The sequence below is a fragment of the Pseudophryne corroboree genome, chromosome 1, assembly GCF_028390025.1.
Source record: "Pseudophryne corroboree isolate aPseCor3 chromosome 1, aPseCor3.hap2, whole genome shotgun sequence".
Classification (NCBI taxonomy): domain Eukaryota; kingdom Metazoa; phylum Chordata; class Amphibia; order Anura; family Myobatrachidae; genus Pseudophryne; species Pseudophryne corroboree.
In genome coordinates, this window is record NC_086444.1 from 236,014,591 (window position 1) to 236,037,774 (window position 23,184).

Genomic DNA, 23,184 nt, shown 5'->3' on the forward strand with positions numbered 1-23,184 from the left:
TATACCCCTTAGTGTTCTATGGGGGTAATTCAGACCTGATCATAGCAGCAAATTTGTTAGCAGTTGGGCAAAACCATGTGCACTGCAGGGGGGGCAGATATAACATGTACAGAGAGAGTTAGATTTGGGTGGGGTGTGTTTAAACCCCCCCCCAAATCTAATTCTCTGCAAATGTTATATCTGCCCCCCCTGCAGTGCACATGGTTTTGCACAACTGCTAACGAATGTGCTGCGACGATCAGGTCTGAATTACCCCCTATATCACTTTTGTCCAACTACTAAACAGCAATGCTTGGCTAAAAGTGAACATACTGTAAATCATTACATTATTGTACCTACAGTACTTCATCCTGTGTTTACTTCTAACAGTAAGTATTGTTATTTAATAATTGTTTTTATATAACCATCTTTGATCTAACGTCACTCTTATAATGTATCGGACTGTCTTAAGAGGAAACCCTATATTCGTTTTATCTAGTACATGGTCATCACGCAGAAGCATTGCAGAGCAACCTTTTCATAGATATTTTCCTCCTACGACTCTGTGTCCATGACAACAATCTTCAAATCTCAATGGGTAATTGAGAGGAGTTTTCAGATAAGTGGTTTCAAATAAAGAACTACTTTACCTGCAATAAGCATGGCATGTTGCTTCTTTTCCAGCATAAACGCAAATATAGTGTGATTGTTTAATTATGATAGATAGCTATTTAACCTGCCTATTGACCCAATGAAAACATTTTTGCAGTTACTTAATCTTACAATTTGATATTTGAGTCATGCTGGCATTGTATAACAGTTGCAAGGTAAAAGAACATTCCAGGCTTTTGTGTTTTTAGAAATAAATCAAAATGTAAATTTTTTTTTTCATTGTAACTATTTGTAGTTATATTTTCTGATTTCTCCCCAAACCATCAAATACCACAGTGCAACACATTTTTATTGGTGGATTCAGTAATGTTTTAGGCAGTTAAACATTCGTTAAAGTGCACTAGTCGTCATGACACAGCGGTTTCAGAAGAGTATTCAATAATTCACATCAGTACCTGTCCTGTTGAGCTGCGCTTACAGAGTAAATTTCCTTTTACACAAACTAGAGTTCAATTTGGTCAGCAGTCGGTGTATTTTTTATTTCCCAACTGCAGTTGGAATGAAACCTTTAGGCTCAGCACTGTGAAGCCGCAATGTAAAACACTGTGTTACCATACTGGCTATCCAAAATGTTGACAGATATTTTGTTTGCTGATGTTCTTAAAATTGCATCTTTCCTTGGTGTTCTATATTCATTGGTTAGTGCTGTTTTTATTTGTTTTTCATATATCACCGCACAGAGTTCACTTTATTTGACAGCTTATCTTGGTATAATATCATGAAGCATAATTCTTAGCTACAGTAAAATGCTGGATATCAGATATAGGGGTTGCTTGCTGAATCTACCCATAGTTGTTTATTATACAATACAATGTGATGCATGGAATTTAGTAGCTCTTAAAATTTCATTTTATTGTCTTTATCTTATTTTTCCACTGAGAAACAAAGAGGAATAGTTTGGAAAATTGATGCAAAAGTAAAACTGTCCATAGATAGCACATTGAATTTTTTTTCTACACTGCAGTTTAAGAAATGAATGCAAGCACCGTTTGCTATAGGCAACATTACCTTTTCTTCTTAGCACCAGTTTCCATAAATGTCTCCAAGCGTGTCTCTATGATGTCCCTGTTTTCTATTAAAGTGATAGACCAGAGTCATATTAATGACTGGGCAGGAGGAGGGGGGGGGGGGGGGTGCTGCAGGCCCCTCCTCCATTCAGCGGGCCCTCTTCCCCCTACCTTCTATGTATACAGCGATAATTTTAGGAAGATGGGGCATACACAGAAGGTAGCAAAGGCTTTGGCATAGTGCCATAGTCTTACCTATAACCTGTGCACATGCCAATTTTCTGAAGATATCACATGAAAGATGGTGCACCACGGACAGTGGGATCTATTGTGGGTGCAGTGGGCTCCCCTGATCCAGTGTCCCATGTTCATTGCACCCCCTGCACCCATTATAGATAAGCCACTGTGATAAACTATATTCTTCAGTCTCCCTACTATGGGAGGTAGCCAATTAGAGCTGAAAATTTTTTCGGGAGTGAAAAAGGGGAGGTTTTTTTTTTCATTATTTTTTTTTTTTTTTTTTTTACATTGTTGAAGATAAAAATTTTTTTTAACCCATCCAATTAATCCCCGTGTTTTATGGGCATAGGTCAGGGAAACTATCCCGGTTCCTATGTATCTTTGCAAGAAATGGGTCTGATAGGGCTCAATTTTGCTAATTCTTTTTCACTAACTTAGGCAGGTGAAAGGAAGCCCCCGATAACTGCCAGCTTTCGGGGCTAATTGGATAGCCGCTGGGGGATCAATTAGCCACGCTAAATTACACTGGTCTGCATCATTTTTGAAGTCAAGGTTTTCATAGGTGATCTTTTATATTTAGTGCATGGTCATTTCAAAAATATAACTAATTTTACTCAATCATGTCAGGTTTTTTTGCACTCTCAAGTTTCAAAAGTTCATATTTTTTTAAATACATTATATAATAGTTTGTAAATGATGATGTTTATTGTTTCAAAGCAGACAAGCATTTGCATCAAATGCCTCAAGAGAGATGTTCCAGGTGCAAAACACACACAAAAAATAAATATATATATATATATATCATACTAAAATGAGCCCCTAACAGCAATTTTATTTTCGTATTCTTCTCTAAGTGAGGGAAGAATGTTCATTTTGCAGAGTTTCTCATGTTTGCTTTAATGCTGCAGACAATAGGCACCTTAAAGGTACACTATTTTTTTACTTTTCATTTTTGTATTTGTCTAATGTAAATCTTAAGCAGACCTCAATCATGTTGCATGGGTTTCCCTAGCTTCAATAAAGGTCTCACACAGTCGGCCTCCAGAGTGACCTATTGTGTCTTTAGGTTTTGCCTGTAGTGGTTTTTTTGTACCGTGCAGCATGTTAACTTGTTTCAAACAAAGAAAAACGATTCATGTGATACTACTAGGGGCAATATGTTTTTAAACACACTTAATGATAACTACTTAGTTCAACTAATTGAGGAACCAACTAGGTACAATGCAATCTTAGACCTGGTATTAACAAACAATGGGGATTTGGTATCAGGTATTATAGTAGAGGAACCCATAGGATACAGCAACCACAATATGGTCACATTCAATATCAGTTTTCATAAACAGCCCTATACTGGTTCAACTAGGACTCTAAACTTTAGCAAAGCGAATTTTGAAAAGATGAGGGTGTTTTTCAGGGATATTGAATGGGAAGGTTTGTTTTTAGGAAAAAATACTACGGAGAAATGGGAGGTACTAAAATTCCTGCTAGCTAAAAATACACTCAAATTTATTCCTACGAGCAGCAAATAAAGGAATAAAAATCATAAACCGATGTGGCTTAACAAAAAGATAAAGGAACCTATGGGCAAGAAAAGGAGAGCATTTAAAAAATACAAATCTGACGGGGAAGCAGAGTCATTTCAGCACTATAAGGAATGTAACAAAATATGCAAAAAGGATTCAGTAATATCAGGTATGGTTCCCAAAGACTGGCGTATAGCGGAAGTAGTGCCTATATTCAAAAAGGGAAGTAAAGCTGAACCAGGTAATTATAGACCAGTTAGTCTTACATCTATAGTGGGGAAAGTATTGGAAGGTATTCTAAGAGATAGTATTCAGAAGTTCCTTGACGTCAATAAGGTCGTTAAAAGGAATCAACATGGGTTTATGAAGGACAGATACTGTCAAACCAATTTACTTGGCTTTTATGAAACCGTAAGCGCAAACCTAGATCAGGGTAAAGAGGTGGATGTAATCTTTTTAGATTTTACCAAAGCATTCAACACTGTACCACACATGAGCTACAAGAATCAGGGCTAGGAAGCACAATATGCACTTGGGTCAAAAACTGGTTAGATAATAGGGAGCAGCGCGTTGTGGTTAATGGATCTTTTTCAACTTGGACTGAAGTGCTAAGTGGTGTGCCGCAAGGCTCAGTATTAGGACCGCTATTGTTCAATATTTTCATTAACGACCTAACAGAAGGTCTAGAGAGCATGGTGTCAATTTTTGCAGATGATACCAAATTGTGTAAAGTTATAAATGCAGAGGGGGATGCTGAGTCGCTTCAGAATGACTTAGTTAAATTAGAAGCTTGGGCAGCGAAATGGAGAATGTGCTTCAATACAGACAAGTGTAAGGTAATGCACTGTGGTAACAAGAACAAAAATAACACCTACCTACTAAATGGGGTAAAATTAGGGGATTCTGTACTGGAAAAGGACTTAGGTGTCCTCATAGATAGCAAACTAAGCAGTAGTACCCAAAGTAGGACTGCAGCAAAGAAGGCTAATAAGATATTAGCATGCATAAAACGGGGAATTGATGCTAGGGACGAGAGTATTATACTCCCGTTATATAAATCGCTTGTGATTACACCTTGAATACTGTGTACAATTCTGGGCACCTTACTACAAAAAGGATATCCTGGAGCTAGAAAAGGTTCAAAGGCGGGCGACCAAACTAATTAAGCGTATGGAGACGCTGGAATACGAGGAAAGGCTTGCAAGACTAGGCATGTTTACACTGGAAAAGAGGAGATTAAGAGGGGACATGATCACCATTTACAAATATATAAGGGGACATTATACAGATCTTGCGCAGGACCTGTTTATGGTTAGATCAACACAGAGAACTCGTGGACACTCGCTCAGGTTAGAGGAGAGGAGATTCCGCACAATACGGCGCAAAGGCTTTTTTACGGTAAGGACGATACGTGTTTGGAATTCCCTGCCTGAGGGAGTTGTAATGGCACACTCAGTCAACACCTTTAAGAATGGGTTAGATAAATTCCTAATGGATAAGGATATCCAGGGGTATGGTGCATAGTCACACACTATGGTTATTATAAAAAAGAGGGGTAAAACGTAACGGCAGTCATCAACTTCAGTCAAAATTTTCTACAAAATAATTGTGCATAGGAGACCACAAATAGGTTGAACTCGATGGACAATTGTCTTTTCTCTAACGTCCTAAGTGGATGCTGGGGACTCCGTCAGGACCATGGGGTTTAGCGGCTCCGCAGGAGACAGGGCACAATAATAAAAGCTTTAGGATCAGGTGGTGTGCACTGGCTCCTCCCCCTATGACCCTCCTCCAAGCCTCAGTTAGATCTTTGTGCCCGGCCGAGAAGGGTGCAATCTAGGTGGCTCTCCTGAGCTGCTTAGAATAAAAGTTTAAGTTAGGTTTTTTATTTTCAGTGAGTCCTGCTGGCAACAGGCTCACTGCTACGAGGGACTTAGGGGAGAGAAGTAAACTCACCTGCGTGCAGGATGGATTTGCTTCTTAGGCTACTGGACACCATTAGCTCCACAGGGAGTCGGAACACAGGTCTCACCCTGGGGTTCGTCCCGGAGCCGTGCCGCCGACCCCCCTTGCAGATGCCGAAGTTGAAGAGGTCCAGAGGTCCGGAAACAGGCGGCAGAAGACTTTCAGTCTTCATAAGGTAGCGCACAGCACTGCAGCTGTGCGCCATTGTTGTCAGCACACTTCATACCAGCGGTCACTGAGGGTGCAGGGCGCTGGGGGGGCGCCCTGGGCAGCAATGTATTATACCTTTTTTATGGCTAAAATACATCACATATAGCCCTTGAGGCTATATGGATGTATTTAACCCCTGCCAGATCTCACAAACTCCGGGAGAAGAGCCCGCCGTTTTAGGGGGCGGGGCCTATTCTCCTCAGCACATGGCGCCATTTTCCTGCTCAGCTCTGCTGTGAGGAAGGCTCCCAGGCTCTCCCCTGCACTGCACTACAGAAACAGGGTTAAAACAGAGAGGGGGGGCACTTATTTGGCGATATGATTACATATGTGAAAATGCTATAAGGGAAAACACTTGTATAAGGGGTTGTCCCTGTATAATTATAGCGTTTTTGGTGTGTGCTGGCAAACTCTCCCTCTGTCTCCCCAAAGGGCTAGTGGGGTCCTGTCCTCTTTCAGAGCATTCCCTGTGTGTGTGCTGTGTGTCGGTACGTGTGTGTCGACATGTAGGAGGACGATGTTGGTGAGGAGGCGGAGCAAATTGCCTGTATTGGTGATATCACTCTCTAGGGAGTCGACACCGGAATGGATGGCTTATTTAGGAATTACGTGATAATGTCAACACGATGCAAGGTCGGTTGACGACATGAGACGGCCGGCAAACAAATTAGTACCTGTCCAGGCGTCTCAGACACCGTCAGGGGCTTGTAAAAACGCCCATTTACCTCAGTTGGTCGACACAGACACGGACACTGACTTCAGTGTCGACGGTGAAGAAACAAACGTATTTTCCTTTAGGGCCACACGTTACATATTAAGGGCAATGAAGGAGGTGTTACATATTTCTGATACTACAAGTACCACAACTAAGGGTATTATGTAGGGTGGGAATAATCTACTTGTAGTTTTTCCTGAATCAGATAAATTAAAGTGTGTGATGATACGTGGGTTTCCTCCGATAGAAAATTATTGGAGGTATACCTTTTCCCGCCAGAAGTGAGGGCGAGTTGGGAAACACACCTTAGGGTGGATAAGGCGCTCACACGCTTATAAAAACAAGTGGCATTACCGTCTCCAGATACGGCCGCCCTCAAAGAGCCAGCTGATAGGAAGCTGAAAAATATCCTAAAAAGTATATACACACATACTGGTGTTATACTACGACCAGCAATCGCCTCAGCCTGGATGTGCAGCGCTGGGGGGGCTTGGTCGGATTTCCTGACTGAAAATATTGATACCCTTGACAGGAACAATATTTTATTGACTATAGAGCATTTTAAGGATGCATTTCTATATATGCGAGATGCGCAGAGGGATATTTGCATTCTGGCATCAAGAGTAGATGTGATGTCCATATCTGCCAGACGATGTTTATAGACACGACAGTGGTCAGGTGATGCAGATTCCAGACGGCACATGGAAATATTGCCGTATAAAGGGGCGGTCCATCGGACCTGGTGGCCATGGCAACAGCTGGAAAATCCACTTTTGTTACCCCAAGTCACATCTCAGCAGAAAAGGACACAGTCTTTTCAGTCTCAGTCCTTTCGTACCCATAAAGGCAGGCGGGCAAAAGGCCAATCATATCTGCCCAGGGTTAGAGGAAAGGGAAGAAGACTGCAGCAGGCAGCCCATTCCCAGGAACAGAAGTCCTCCACAGCTTCTGCCAAGTCCGCAGCATGACGCTGGGGCCATACAAGCGGACTCAGGTGCGGTGGGGGGTCATCTCAAGAGTTTCAGCACGCAGTGGGCTCACTCGCAAGTGGACTCCTGGATCCTACACGTAGCATCCCAGGTGTACATTGGAAATTCGAGACGTCTTCCCCCTCACAAGTTCCTGAAGTCTGCTTTACCAACGTCTCCCTCCGACAGGGAGGCAGTATTGGGAAAAAATTCACAGGCTGTATTCCCAGCAGGTGATAATCAAAGTACCCCTCCTACAACAAGGGAAGGGGTATTATTCCACACTATATTGTGGTACTGAAGCCAAACGGCTCGGTGAGATCTAAAAGATTTGAACAATTACATACAAGGGTTCAAATCAAGATGGAGTCACTCAGAGCAGTGATAGCGTACCAGGACGATATGGTGTCACTGGATATCAGGGACGCTTACCTACATGTCCAAATTTTGCCCTTCTCACCAAGGGTATCTCAGGTTCGTGGTACAGAACTGTCACTATCAGTTCAGACGCTGCCGTTTGGATTGCCCACGGCACCCCGGGTCTTTACCATGGTAATGGCCGAAATGATGATTCTTCCTAAAAGAAATATGGACGCTTTCCTGATAAGGGCAAGGTCCAGAGAACAGTTGGCGGTCGGAGTAGCACTATCTCAAGTAGTTCTACGACAGCACGAGTGGATTCTAAATATTCCAAAATCGCAGCTTTTTCCGACGACACGTCTAATGTTCCTAGGAATGATTCTGGACACAGTCCAGAAAAGGATGTTTTTTCCCGGAGAAGAAGACCAGGGAGTTATCCGAGCTAGTCAGGAACCTCCTAAAACCAGGAAAAGTATCAGTGCATCATTGCACAAGGATCCTGTGAAAAATGGTGGTTTCTTACAAAGCGATCCCATTCGGTAGATTTCACGCAAGAACCTTTCAGTGGAATCTGCTGGGAAAATGGTCCGGATCGCATCTTCAGATGCATCAGCGGACAACCCTGTCTCCAAGGACAAGGGTGTTTTCTTCTGCGGTTGCTGCAGAGTGCTCATCTATGAAAGGGCCGCAGATTCGACATTCAGGACTGGGTCCTGGTGACCACGGATGGCAGCCTGAGTGGCTGGGGAGCAGTCACACAAGAATTTTTTTTTCCAGGGAGTGTGATCAAGTCGGGAGACTTCTCTCCACATAAATATACTGGAGCTAAGGGCAATTTACAAGGCTCTAAGCTTAGCAAGACCTCTGCTTCAAGGTCAGCCGGTATTGATCCAGTGGGACAACATCACGGCAGTCGCCCACGTAAACAGACAGGGCGGCACATGAAGCAGGAGGGAAATGGCAGAAACTGCAAGTATTCTTCGCTGGGCGAAAAATCATGTGATAACACTCTCAGCAGTGTTAATTCCGGGAGTGGAAAACTGGGAAGCAAACTTCCTCAGCAGGCATAACCTCCACCCGGTAGAGTGGGGACTTCAGCGGGAAGTCTTCCACATGATTGTAAACCGTTGGGAAAAACCAAAGGTGGACATGATGGCGTCCCGCCTGAACAAAAAACTAGACAAATATTGCGCCAGGTCAAGGGACCCTCAGGCAATAGCGGTGGACGCTCTGGTAACACTGTGGGTGTACCAGTCAGGGTATGTGTTCCCTCCTATGCATCTCATACCAAAAGTACTGAGAATCATAAGAAGGAGATGAGTAAGAACGATACTTGTGGTTCCGAATGGGTCAAGAAGGACTTGGTACCCGGAACTTCAAGAGATGCTCACGGAAGAACCGTGGCCTCTACCTTTAAGAAAGGACCTGCTCCAGCAGGGGCCTTGTCTGTTCCAAGACTTACCGCGGCTGCATTTGACGGCATGGCAGTTGAACGCCGGATCCTGAAAGGGCATTCCAGATGAAGTCATCCCTACCCTGGTCGAAGCCAGGAAGGATGTAACCGCAAAACATTTTCACCGCATTTGGCGAAAATATGTTGCGTGGTGTGAGGCCAAGAAGGTCCCTACAGAGGAATTCCAACTGGGTCGTTTCCTACATTTCCTGAAAACAGGACTGTCTATGGGCCTAAAATTAGGGTCCATTAAGGTTCAAATTTCGACCTTGTCAAATTTCTTCCAGAAAGAACTGGCTTCAGTGCCTGAAGTTCAGACGTTTGTAAAAGGGGTACTGCATATACAGCCTCCTTTTGTGCCCCCAGTGGCACCTTGGGATCTCAATGTTGTTTTGAGTTTCCTAAAGTCACATTGGTGATCCACTCACCACTGTGGAATTAAAATATTTCACATGGAAGGTGAAGATTCTATTAGCCCTGGCTTCAGCCAGGCGTGTGTCAGAATGGGCGGCTTTATCATATAAAAGCCCTTACTTAATTTTTCATTCTGACAGGGCAGAATTGAGGACTCGTCCTCCATTTTTACTTAAGGTGTTTTCTGTTTTTCACATGAGCCAACCTATTGTGGTACCTGCGGCTACTAGGGACTTGGAGGACTCCAAGTTACTTGACGTTGTCAGGGCCCTGAAAATATATGTTTCCAGGACGACTGGAGTCAGAAAATCTGACTCGCTGTTTAGCCTGTATGCACCCAACAAGATGGGTGTTCCTGCTTCTAAGCAGACGATTGCTCGCTGGATTTGTGGTACAATTCAGCTTGCACATTCTGTGGCAGGCTTGCCACAGCCAAAATCAGTAAAAGCCCATTCCACAAGGAAATGGGCTCATCTTGGGCGGATGCCCGAGGGGTCTCGGCTTTACAACTTTGCCGAGCTGCTACTTGGTCAGGGGCACACCCTGACTGAGGAGGACCTGGAGTTCTCTCATTCGGTGCTGCAGAGTCATCCGCACTCTCCCGCCCGTTTGGGAGCTTTGGTATAATCCCCATGGTCCTGACGGAGTCCCCAGCATCCACTTAGGACGTTAGAGAAAATAAGAATTTACTTACCGATAATTCTATTTCTCGTAGTCCGTAGTGGATGCTGGGCGCCCATCCCAAGTGCGGATTGTCTGCAGTACTTGTACATTGGTCCTCATTCCGAGTTGTTCGCTCGGTATTTTTCATCGCATCGCAGTGAAAATCCGCTTAGTACGCATGCGCAATGTTCGCACTGCGACTGCGCCAAGTAACTTTACTATGAAGAAAGTAATTTTACTCACGGCTTTTTCTTCGCTCCGGCGATCGTAATGTGATTGACAGGAAATGGGTGTTACTGGGCGGAAACACGGCGTTTCAGGGGCGTGTGGCTGAAAACGCTACCGTTTCCGGAAAAAACGCAGGAGTGGCCGGAGAAACGGTGGGAGTGCCTGGGCGAACGCTGGGTGTGTTTGTGACGTCAACCAGGAACGACAAGCACTGAACTGATCGCACAGGCAGAGTAAGTCTGGAGCTACTCTGAAACTGCTAAGTAGTTAGTAATCGCAATATTGCGAATACATCGGTCGCAATTTTAAGAAGCTAAGATTCACTCCCAGTAGGCGGCGGCTTAGCGTGTGTAACTCTGCTAAATTCGCCTTGCGACCGATCAACTCGGAATGAGGGCCATAGTTATTGTTACAAAAATCGGGTTATTCTTGTTGTGAGCCATCTTTTCAGAGGCTCCTTCGTTGTTATCATACTGTTAACTGGGTTCAGATCACAGGTTGTACGGTGTGATTGGTGTGGCTGGTATGAGTCTTACCCGGGATTCAATATCCTTCCTTATTATGCACGCTCGTCCGGGCACAGTATCCTAACTGAGGCTTGGAGGAGGGTCATAGGGGGAGGAGCCAGTGCACACCACCTGATCTTAAAGCTTTTATTATTGTGCCCTGTCTCCTGCGGAGCCGCTAAACCCCATGGTCCTGACGGAGTCCCCAGCATCCACTACGGACTACGAGAAATAGAATTATCGGTAAGTAAATTCTTATTTTTTCAACCTTAGATACTATGTTACTATGTATTAATAACCCAGATTATGTTAATACCTATATTTTAATAGTGTAGATTTACTTGAAAAGGTGACGTAGAGAGATAGAATATACTGTACAACTACTGATAAAACATTTTATACTTGCAGTTGTTCATGGTGGATAATGGAGCTGATGACTGGAGAATAGCCATGACCTATGAACGCATCTTTTTTATCTGCTTGGAAATACTGGTGTGTGCAATTCATCCCATACCGGGAGATTATAAATTCACATGGACAGCACGACTTGCCTTTTCTTATACTCCCTCCACGGCTACAGCTGATGTGGATATTATTTTGTCTATACCAATGTTCTTAAGGCTATATCTTATTGCCAGAGTTATGCTTTTACATAGCAAACTTTTTACAGACGCTTCTTCTCGAAGCATTGGAGCACTAAACAAAATAAACTTCAACACACGTTTTGTAATGAAGACTTTAATGACAATTTGTCCCGGAACAGTATTGTTGGTTTTTAGCATTTCATTATGGATAATTGCTGCATGGACTGTCCGAGCCTGTGAAAGGTAAGATTCCTATTTTAATTTCTACCAATGATCTATGTATAATAGTTCTTTATTTATATTTAATGATGCACTGAATCTCAGCTATTCGCAGGATTTTTGATTCAGAAGCACAGGTTTCATTTTCCCAGTACTTAATGGCTAATTTCATTGAAAGCCTTCACAGCACTAAGGCTGATACTTCCGATGATATTTCACTGAATACTTTCAAAAGCAAACGGTTTCTTAATATTTATAATATGTGACTGCTATTAAATACCAATTATCTGTATTGCAATTCATAGAAATATATGGCTGTCTGGTTTACATTTCACTGCATTACAGTTAGTTTGTAACCAAATGCTTTATATGCATTGTAATTTAGGGCCTAATTTAGACCTGATCGCAGCAGCAAAATCTTTCTCTAATGGGCAAAACCTGGGGGGTCATTCAGACCTGATCGCACACTAGATTTTTTCGCTGCACTGCGATCAGGTCAGAACTGCGCATACGTATGCAGCGCAATGCGCAGGTGCGTCGTACAAGTACGAAGAGGATCGTTGCCCAGCGATGGATTGTACGAAGAATCTGTGCGCACAGCCGATCGCAAGGAGATTGACAGGAAGAAGGCGTTTGTGGGAGTGTTTGGAAAAACAAAGGCGTGTCCAAGCGTTTGCGGTGCGGGTGTCTGACGTCAATTCCGGCCCGGACAGACTGAAGTGTTAGCAGTGACTGAGTAAGTCCTGGGCTACTCAGAAACTGCACAAAACTTTTTTGTACCGTCCGGCTGCACATGCGATCGCACACTTGCAAAGCAAAAATACACTCCCCTACGGGCGGCGACTATCTGCTCACAGCAGTGCAAAAAAACCCTAGTGAGCGATCAGGTCTGAATGACCCCCATGTGCACTGCAGGTGGGGCAAATATTATGTGAAGAGAGAGTTAGATTTGGGTGGGTTATTTTGTTTCTGTGCAGAGTAAATACTGTCTGCTTTATGTTTCCACTGCAAATTTTGATTTCAGTTTGAACACACCCCACCCAAATCTAACTCTCTCAGCACATGTTATATCTGCCCCACCTGCACTGCACATGGGGCCTAATTCAGACCTGATTGGTGCTGTGATTTTTCACACCGCAGCGATCAGGTCTGAACTGCGCATGTACCGGCACCGTAGTGCGCCGGCGCATGCCAGACAGCCAACGGCTGTCTCAGCCCTGCGATCGCCTCTGCCTGATTGACAGGCAGAGGCGTTCGCTGGGAGGGGGCGGGCCGGTGGCGTTTGGCCGCCATTTTAGGGATGCAGTCCAGGCAACGCAGGCATGCTCAGACCGTGCGGGGGGCGGGCCGTGGCGGCTGCGGGACCCTCACAGCGACGAGTAGCTCCCTGCCAGCGCGCAAGAGCTGCGCTGGTGGGGAGCTATTCTTCAAGTACAAAAGCATCGCCGCCGTGCAATGCTTTTGTACTTGTGCAACAGGGCAGGGCGTGACATGCGGGGCGGACTAGCCCTGTGCTGGGCGTCCCCCTGCATGTCAGGGAAGCTGATCGTAGATGTGCTAAATATAGCACATTTACGATCAGGTCTGAATTAGGCCCATGGTTTTGCCCATTAGAGAAATATGTCGCTGCTGCGATCAGGTCTGAATTAGGCCCTTAAGGTATGTACACACAGTGAGATAAATCTGTAAGATTTTAACTATATAGTCAAAATCTTAAGGAAAGTTAGTGCACATCTCAAGGTGTTAGGCAGCTTGCGATACTGATTCGATCCCGATGCACATTCCCTTGGGGTCAGTATCGTAAGGCTAGATAGACTGTGCAGGCAAGTCAATCTTGACTATCTACTGTAGTATCTAGTACAAAGTATAGTCAAAATTGGCACTTAGTGAAAATCGTACATAGACAAAGTGGTATATTCAATAACTGTTGGAAGCTTCTCACCCCGTCTCCTTCTCTCTTCTGCTCCGTCTCCTCCTCTCTTCCACTGCATCTCCTCCTCCTCCGCTGCTCTCCCCGCTGCTCCCCCCCACCGCCGCAGACCTCTCCCCACCCTTCCCACGGCAGCCGCTGACAGCTCCCCCCGCTGCCGCTGTCAGCGCACCCAGCAGCCGCTGACAGCAGCAGCAGGTCAGGACACCGGGATCGGCCAAATCCGACAGTTGGATTTGGCCGCTCTTTGAATAGAGGTTGTGGGTCCATTCAGACAACTGCATGTCAGAATGGACCCGACTCTTATTGAATATACCCCAATATCGAAAGTATCGTCAAAATCTGTGCTATCTCGGATCTGGGGGAGTACAAGGGAAATTGCATAGTCAAAATCGGGGTTAACAAGGATCTCACCGTGTGTACACACCTTTAGTTTCCCAGAAATGTTTCCATACACTTAAAGAACAAGTGAACCAGTCCTGGACTTTTTGTTACGCAATAGACCCTAATGTTATTTTTTTGTAAATTGAAGTCCTGCCTATCCTGTTTAATTAAATAGATACGCTCGCTTATAGAGTGTATTTAGTGGTACCAAGAAGTAGAGATCTGAAGAATGTTCTCTTTTCAGGGACAGCACCATAAGCAATCCTATGGATATGCCTAGCTCTACACAATTTGTTATCAGCCTGACCTCAGCAGTTTTTACATCCCATGGATGAATAGCTGTGTGTTTGGGTGATTATAAGCCAACTGATACTGGGCGTGTGGCATGGCGGTGGGGGTCAGTATTTGATACCTTCAATGGAAGAGAGATGATGCTTTCCTGCACTATTATTAGAAACATTCTGCAAGATAATATGGGGGACATATACTAAGCAGTGATAAGCGTGGAGAAGTGAGCCAGTGGAAAAGTTGCCCTTGGCAACCAATCGGCACTGAAGTAACATCTATAATTTGCATACTATACAATTATACAGAGCTGCTGATTGGTTGATGGGGTAACTTCTCCACTGGCTCACTTCTCAGCTCTTATCACTGCTTAGTTAATGTCCCTCAATATCACCAGAAAAACAAAATAGACGGGGACTTTTTTTTTTACAAAATGATACCTTTTGATTCCACAACCTACGTTATTTAGAAGAAAAAAATACACATAGGAATAGATCTCCATAATTGTATAATATGAGCATTTTAATAAAACTATGATTGTGCTACATAAAGTTCTTTTCACTTGTTCATATACATACTGTTCATGCCAAATCTACAAAAATACAATTATTAGTTTAAAGGAAGGACACTGTTAATACTATGGCTACCAAGGAGAATAGCAATAGTTAAAATGCTTTATTAGAATTTAATCATACGATATACAGTTTGTGAAGAACATTTCAGAACACGGATGTATGTAAAGGAGCTTATAATGAAATAGCTAAGAAGCTGTGGAGACTGGGATAATTAACAAGACTAGGATCCCTGGAGTGACAAATATACACCCCAGTGTACACAGTATGATGTATAGAGGTCCTTATTAGACTGACAAGGGTCCAATGCCTTTTCTTATTACAATACTCTCACTCCTCCAAAAAGGAATAGAATTCCTTTACTGTTCTGCAAATCCCAGTGACAGGGCGCCTATTTTGCATGTTATAACTCAATTCTTTATCCATCTGTCCATAATAATTCCTGGCCCTCCACAAATATGGACCTCTTACATTTCTGAAGCGGTTTTTTTTTCTTCATTTTGGAATTAACTTTGACTGTGCATATAACAGGTGCACTTTAAATTTACTGTATAATTATAGGTTACCATATACTATAAGTGGGCAAATATGTAGAATTTGTTATGTAGTCTCTCAAAGAAAGCTATGTGCTAAAAGATATTTTAAGAAAGTGATTCTGAACTGTCTGATACTTGTTTTAGCTTAAACATATACAGAATCGTTAGACTAGGCAACAAAACTCAAGCAGGCAGGTCCTCTTAAAGCAAAGTTATGCAGTACACATGGTGTGTAGGCTAAAAGGAAGAGGGGACAAAAGCAGAAAGCTCTCCCAACTGTCCCAGTTTTGGTGGGATATTTCTGCTATCCCAAGGGTGGGCTGCAGTGGTCACCAGTGCGGAAAGGTTGGGAGGCTTCTCCCACCTGTTGCTCTGCAGAGTAGCAGTGCGTAAATGTCTGTGGCATATTAATATTAGAGCTAGAGAGACTGGGGCAGCCCAACAGCTCGGAAAGCTCTGGACACACCCTCCAGCAAAACAAGAACTGGGGCGTGATGCTCAGGCATGCGCTCATGATGTGTGGCCAGATTTTGAAAGGTTAAAGTATGGGTTAAGATCTGGAGCTTCATAATATCTGAATTAGCAGGGTGAGCACTCATACGGCTGGTTCAACCCATTCCCCAATTCAACTAGACTGTTAGCTGTATAATGAACAGGTCCTCCCTACTCTTCGTTTTCATGTCTACCTTATATATCTTACAGATTTGCATGTACCCCAGTGTTTTGGTTTTGGAAAAATCACCCTCAAGTGTTTTGGTTTGATTTTGGTTTTGGATTCCTTTAAATTTATAAAAATAGCTAAAACCATGTAATGTTTGGACCTGTTCTTGTTTCTACAGTAATATTAACATTAATTTCCAGTCATTTCCAATGTGAAATGGCACCTCAAATCACACGGGAGGGCCTAACATGCCATCAACCACATGCAAAATATGTTTTTTAGAACCAAGATCTGACCCCTAAGTGACATGAGCCAGGACTCTGTTCGACTCGAAACCCCAAAGTTTGGGTTTGCTCTCTAATATATCTTTGTTTTATATACAGTACGGTATGTCCTATTTTTCCCACTCTCCAGCTCTACGCAGCACTGTGGGGCATAAGTGAGCAACAGCTGTATATTGTATATCCATAAGTACATCAGGAAAGCTGAGGAACAATGCCACCGGCACATCTAATGTTTTATTTCAAAAGTTAAAAAAAATCAATAATAGAAAATGTATTTCTAACATTTACATTATGAATAATGAAGCACCACTGACTCCACCAACTGCAGAAGCTACATTTATATGTATATAAAGCTTGGTTTTGCAATAAAATGTGATAATTTAATTTAACTTACTGTTATTTTAAGAACCAATGCTCTTGGTGACTCATTAAAGTGAGACACCTGCCAGGAACATCATCCTCCACCAGGTCTACCAGAATGACAGTTTTAGCTTGAATCTCAGCAGGAACCATAGGAATTCCCTCATAAGACCTAGCAACAGGGAAAGGCAGCTTGTTACACTCAACTGGAGGCCACACAGCAATTTATTTAAGATTAGACAGAGTTGTCATTGACAGCCATCAGGGTAACTTCATCTATTTCTAATTGCTTCATGGTTTCTTATGTTGGTTACTGCACTCCAGGAATTATCTGAGTCAGTTCTTCACACCTTAGACTAGGTGGTAAGTATAAGAAAGGAGGTGATAAGAATACACTTTTGTGAGCCAGAACAAACTATAGTATTACTGTAGAAAGGACATGTTAATTGCAGATTAGGGGGTATATTCAATAAGAGTCGGGTCCATTCCGACATGCAGTTGTCGGAATGGACCCGACAACCCCTATTCAAAGAGCGGCCAAATCCAACTGTTGGATTTCGGCGTGCCTAATGTCCTGTCCTGCTGCTGCTGTCAGCGGCTGCGGGGTGGGGGGGAGCTGTCAGCGGCGTTGAGGGGGGGAGATGGCGGTGGGGAGAGTAGCGGAGGAGACGGAACGAACTGGGGGAGGCGAGGAGGAAACGGGGAGCAGCGGCTGCAGCAGCGTAACTGGAGGCTCATGGCAGCGTCCACCCGGCTCCAACAAGCGGGACCTCACTTGCTGGAGACGGGTGGATTCTGCCGCTGGGTTCCTGCTCTCCCCCGTCTCCTGCTCTCAGCTACCTCATCTCAATCCGACTTTTTTTAAAGTCGGATTGAGATTGTCGGAAACGGGGCTAAAACCTGTCGGGTTTGGCCCCGCTTCTGACAATGCACACTGATCGGCGGCTGATCAGCGTGCTTCGGAAAAAATGGGTCCGTAATGAATAGGTCGGAACCCCTTCCAACCTAAAACTGTCGGAACCTGCCGTCTTTCCGACAAGACGACAGCTTCCGACAGTTATTGAATATACCCCTAGATGTATGTTGAGGCTGTCAAGGGACAGGCTCTTCACTGGTTTGGTGTAAGTGAAGGGATTTATGCAACTACACTTTTATTTGTCAGCTGCTGCAGGTTTTCCTGCTTAACTACGCTTTTACTCCTAGGGGTATATTTACTAAAGTGTGGGATTGCAGAGGTGGAGATGTTGGCCATAACAACCAACCAGATTCTAGGTACAGGTTGAGTATCTCTTATCCAGAATTCAAAATCCCACATTTTTTGGGTCCCCTACTGAGATGACATATATTTTATACATTATGTGTATATATAGATATCTATATATATAAAATAATATATATGTATATGTGTCACTCTCTCAGTAGGGGAACCAAAATTGTGTGATTTTGAATTTTGGATAAGGGATACTCAACCTGTAATGTCTTCTAGAAGGTGCTAGATAAATAAGTAGAATCTGGTTGGTTGCTATGGGCAACATCTCCACTTCTATAAACCCACACTTTAGTAAATAAACACTCTAAACATCTAAATCACACATAAAGAAGCTGCCATCACACAATGCTAAGGTTTTAAACAAATAAGGAGCTGTAGTAGATTTATAGTTGGCAAATGTAGTGCTAACATTTTGGACCATATCACATACTATTTGATAACAAAAATATCAATATTGCAGATAATTGATTAAATATTTAAAATTAAATGTCAGAGTATTGTTGCATGGTTATAATTGGATTTGCATATAGGCAAATATATTTTTTTTTCTGTAAACACTTAATTTGAGCAAGATACTCCTGAGTTACTTCCAACTGCATCTGCCCCCCTGTGAGCATTGGCAGTAACACCTATTATGGCTGATTTGTAAAAGACACTCTGCTACACCAAAGAGTAGGGAAAACAAGACATGCATAAAAGAGAGATGTACAATGTAGGCACAATAGTTGCAGTCGTGAAAAGGGTAGGGATGACCCTGCTCATAGGAGAGCTTACAGTCTAATTGGTAGAGAGTGCAGCTGAGACAAGAGGAGCCAGTGTAGCTCAAAGATTGGACTAGTAGTGAGGGTGCATTAATGTGAGTATGCTGTAGTTGGGAGAAATGTAAACTTTAATAATGGGAAGGTTTTCAGAGTGTTTTTAAAGAATTGACTGTGGGAGAGTGTAATCAGGCATGGTTTTACATGGGAGTATGCAGGCAGGAGTGTGAGGTGGTTACTGGAGAAGAGGAACAAGTCAATCATTTTAAGAAGGCGAGTGAAAATATTTTCATATGAGTTGTGAGTTGTATGGAAGGGTTGTAAAATTGATTATAGGTGAATAGCTAAAGAGGAGTAATTTCAATTGGACTCTGGAGTAAAGAGGAGTAATTTTAATTGAATTCTGGACAATAGTAATTTGCAAAGTTGTGAGGTAAGAGAGGAAGATCAATCATGCAGAGACATTTAAGATCATTGGTGACACATACTAAAAACTGGCTGATGTTGCTTCACTTTCAAGATTAATTGAAGGTTGCATTACCAAATATTTTAATAATGGGCTCCTGCCCCCCAACTGTAGCTTTGGGGTTTTGTACGTGCAGTCATTTTTCCAAAAACGAAATCAGTCTAATTTGCTAACTTAAACTGATGACAGCGGTAAGACCAATTAAAGCCGTTTGTCTTTGGCCTTTGCGGAAAGAGAGACAGGTTGATTCAGCTACGGGGCATGTCAGGGAAATGTTTTCCATGGGGGGTTTTGGAAATTTAACCACTTACCTCACATTTCCCCCCCCCCCCAAAAAACGCTCAGAAATTGATGTGTGTTTTTTTTATTTTATGAGTGAATTAGGTGAAGAACATGAATTTAACCCTATGCAAAATGATTTTAGTTAAAAAATTATAATTTTTTTCCCGAAACATATGTTGGAAACACCGTGACCATTGAAACATAGGTAACAACGCGACCATCGCGATTTTACCTTTTAGAGCCCGGACAGCCGCCAGATACGCAGTGGAAACTGGGGGTGGCTTGGAGGAGGGGTTGTTTTACACTTCTCCAGCGGCTGCTATTGTTTGCAGCCTCTGGGGGCGGGGGTCCTGCCATGCTGACCGAACAGCAATGATCGGCAGCACAGCAACACTGTGGGGAGGGTGCATGGAGGTAGACAGCAGCAGCAGCGGAGGGAAGTTTCTCTTCCTTGCTGCTGCTAGCACTGTTTATCTGACTGGTCGCATCCTGTGTGACCAGGTCAGATAAAACACTGCCTGGTGTGGTCATGCCAGGCAAGTGGTTAAAGCACGGCTGAGGCTGAACCAAGCCTCAGACATGCTGAAAGTTTAAATGAATGAAGCTAATGATCTAAAAATGGGAATAGGTTAGAACGTCTAAGCAAAATGTACACTTTTCGAAATGCTAATTTTCAAGTGAACAAATGAATAGACATATCACACTGTTAACAATGGGCAGGAAATATATGCACATCATGAAATATGCTAGATGGGCAATTGGGCACAATTGTGGCTATAACAGTAGTGTGGGATGTCACCTTTTGTGCTTCTTTTGCTTATTTAAGCTGATGCTTTGATTTGGAAAACACAAAATACATAAAACATACATAGAGTAAAGTAAGAAAATGTTACAATTCCATGTAAGAATATTGAAAATACAATTATAAAATTTCCACCTGGACCCTATAGCCCTTCATCTTTTATTTGTATGGTACCGCAAATTGTGTAGTGTCTGACATAAATGATGTACGCAAAAACAGGGCGTGTAATAACGGCTATCTGGGTACTGATGAGAGGAATTATAAATGCATGGATGTAATTTGAATAACAAATGAGTCTTACAGAAATATTCAAAAGCAGGCTTAGTGCCCTTGAGCAGAATAATAAATGCTTGGATACAATTGGTTACAATTAACAGAACAAAATAATGCACATGTGCTACCATTTACACAGTAATAGGCAATCATCTTCTATGCTTTAGCTTGCCAGTAAAAGGCGCTATCACGTACCGGTAATGCCACCTACCTAGTTTTCACCAAGACTGTCAGAGTTCAGGGTGTCAATCCCAATTTTCAGAATATTTTGCAGGTTTCCTTAAAGAAAAAACAAAATTAGACACAAAGTAATACAGTTCTGAGTGCGAATGAAACACATGACTACAAGTGATCAACTGAAGTGATAGGGACAAGGGTAGGCACTACAGTGTGGTGAAACTAGGCGCTAATCTAAGTCCCCAATATATATTGGGAACCTAAAACACTGAATGCGTATCTGTATGTCACTCGTCAAGTCTTTTTAATCCCCCTACTTGAGTGCCAGACACTGACATGAAGAGGAAGTAGCCAGCAGCTCACTGCCTGTGATATGCTAGGAGTGTCGCGCTTGGTTATGATGTCACAACGAAGAGTCCCACTCACAGTTTTGGGAGCAGAAGCTACTCCACCTTCCGCCAAAGGTAGGAAGTAGTAGCAGTGAGGGTTGGTACTTTAGGGGGGAAGGGAGCACTCTGTAGGGATCGTGCTGGCACTTATGGGAACTAATTTGAAATTTCAGAAAAGCAAATTCTAATTATTGATGCAGCATCAGTTACACCAAATTAATTTTGGATTACTCTACATTCATCTCTATTTTATTTACAACATAATAACATTTAAATGTATGTAATATTTGAGAGAGAGTTAATCGGGGAACAAACTAAACAATTTTTTTTTTAAATGACAGAACGATTTCCAATGGATGTAAACGACAAATCTTTCACATCGCTCAGTGTGTACGCACTGTCGTGTGTCATTTGTCACATCTTCAGATTAATCGTGCATGCAGCTCAATCTGATGATATCGTCATCAATTTTTAAGCAAATTGCCTAGTGTGTACGCCCTACCTACATATTTACCTGGTAATATTGCTAACAACCAAACTACCGAATGATGGGGGTATTCCAAGTTGATCGCAGCAGGAAATTTTTTAGCAGTTGGGCAAAACCATGTGCACTGCAGGGGAGGCAGATATAACGTGCAGAAAGAGTTAGATTTGGGTGGGTTATTTTATTTCTGTGCAGGGTAAATACTGGCTGCTTTATTTTTACACTGCAAATTAGATTGCAGATTGAACACACCCCACCCAAATCTAACTCTCTCTGCACATGTTAAATCTGCCTCCCCTGCAGTGCACATGGTTTTGCCCAACTGCTAACAAAATTCCTGCTGCGATCAACTTGGAATTACCCCCGATGCGCAATATATTGTTCGTCGTTTGTAAGATTGCATTATATCGTTTGTCCAGGAGTTCAAGGGAAATCGAGACGGCCATTACGTCATTTGCACATGGTCTAATACATGGGTCTTCAACCTGCAGCCCTCCAGCTGCTGTTGAACTACACATCCCAGCATGCCCTGCCTCCATTTTATCATGCCTTAATAGCATAACTGTAGCAGGGCATGCTGGGATGTATAGTTCCACAGCAGCTGGAGGGCCGCAGGTTGAAGACCCATGGTCTAATGTGTACCCAGCTTTAGAGGGAACCTGTCATTTTTTATGTGGAAATAATGCTTAGAGTGACTCTCTTTTTTTTTTTTTTTTTTTTTACTTCATGGAAAAGCTTACGTATGCTGATATATATTTACAATCATGCACAGCAATTTAAATAAACTGTTCTCTGTGGGAGAATAATTTATTTTGTCCGCATGTCAGTATGTTAGTATGTTATGCAGTAAGTAAAACTGCTGTTTCCTTCTGTAGACCATTACTGCTGCTTTTGTTGTAATAAAACTACTGTGTGCTTAACCAAAACGCTTCCATGCATATTTTTCTGTTGTAACAGCATTTCTGCTAAGGTCAGAGGGAAGATTTCCATGTTTATTTAAGTGTATTGAATGAGCCCCTTATGATGCACCTACTGATCATGTTTCTACAATTACTGTAAAAGTACATTTTAAATATTTATTAAGACTGGAATCAAGCTGTTTTGCTGTCACCTTGATTTATGGCTAGGAAAGAATATGAAGGGTGAGATAGTTGTTTCAAATGTAGTAAAAGTTAATTAAAGTAAGGTGAAGCCTAAAATCTATTTTAAATCATTCATAAATAATATGCTTAAATGCCTCTAGCGAAACACTAGTTCCCTTTGTTTAATGATATGTGTGCCCTTGGGTTAAGTAAGCATAGAGATTGCATCATTGTAATAGATATTTAAAACTGTAAATACGTATAACTAGTAGTATGTTTATCTAGGTCAATGTTCTTAAGTCAAATAAGATGTGCAATAAATGGTTAACCTTTATGTGGCAGACCATGGCCTAACAGCAAAATCAGCATAGACCTTTGATAAACCTTCAAGAAAAATAGCCTTTACATTGGGATTAAGAACAATTTGTTTAGATAGAGAACTGCAGGGAGAGAGAACTGCAGGGGGGTTTCCAAGTACCCAGA

General features: G+C 42.6%; 1 protein-coding gene across 2 annotated transcripts in view; it reads left to right on the forward strand.

Annotated features, from left to right (window-relative positions):
* The window catches only part of KCNN2 (potassium calcium-activated channel subfamily N member 2), a 215,058-nt gene that overhangs the window by 14,642 nt on the left and 177,232 nt on the right, over nt 1-23,184 (forward strand). For both annotated transcript variants that reach the window (XM_063964144.1, XM_063964143.1), the window contains exon 3: nt 11,312-11,730. In XM_063964144.1, coding sequence (XP_063820214.1) covers nt 11,312-11,730 — 419 coding nt within the window. The remainder of the gene's footprint in view (nt 1-11,311; nt 11,731-23,184) is intronic.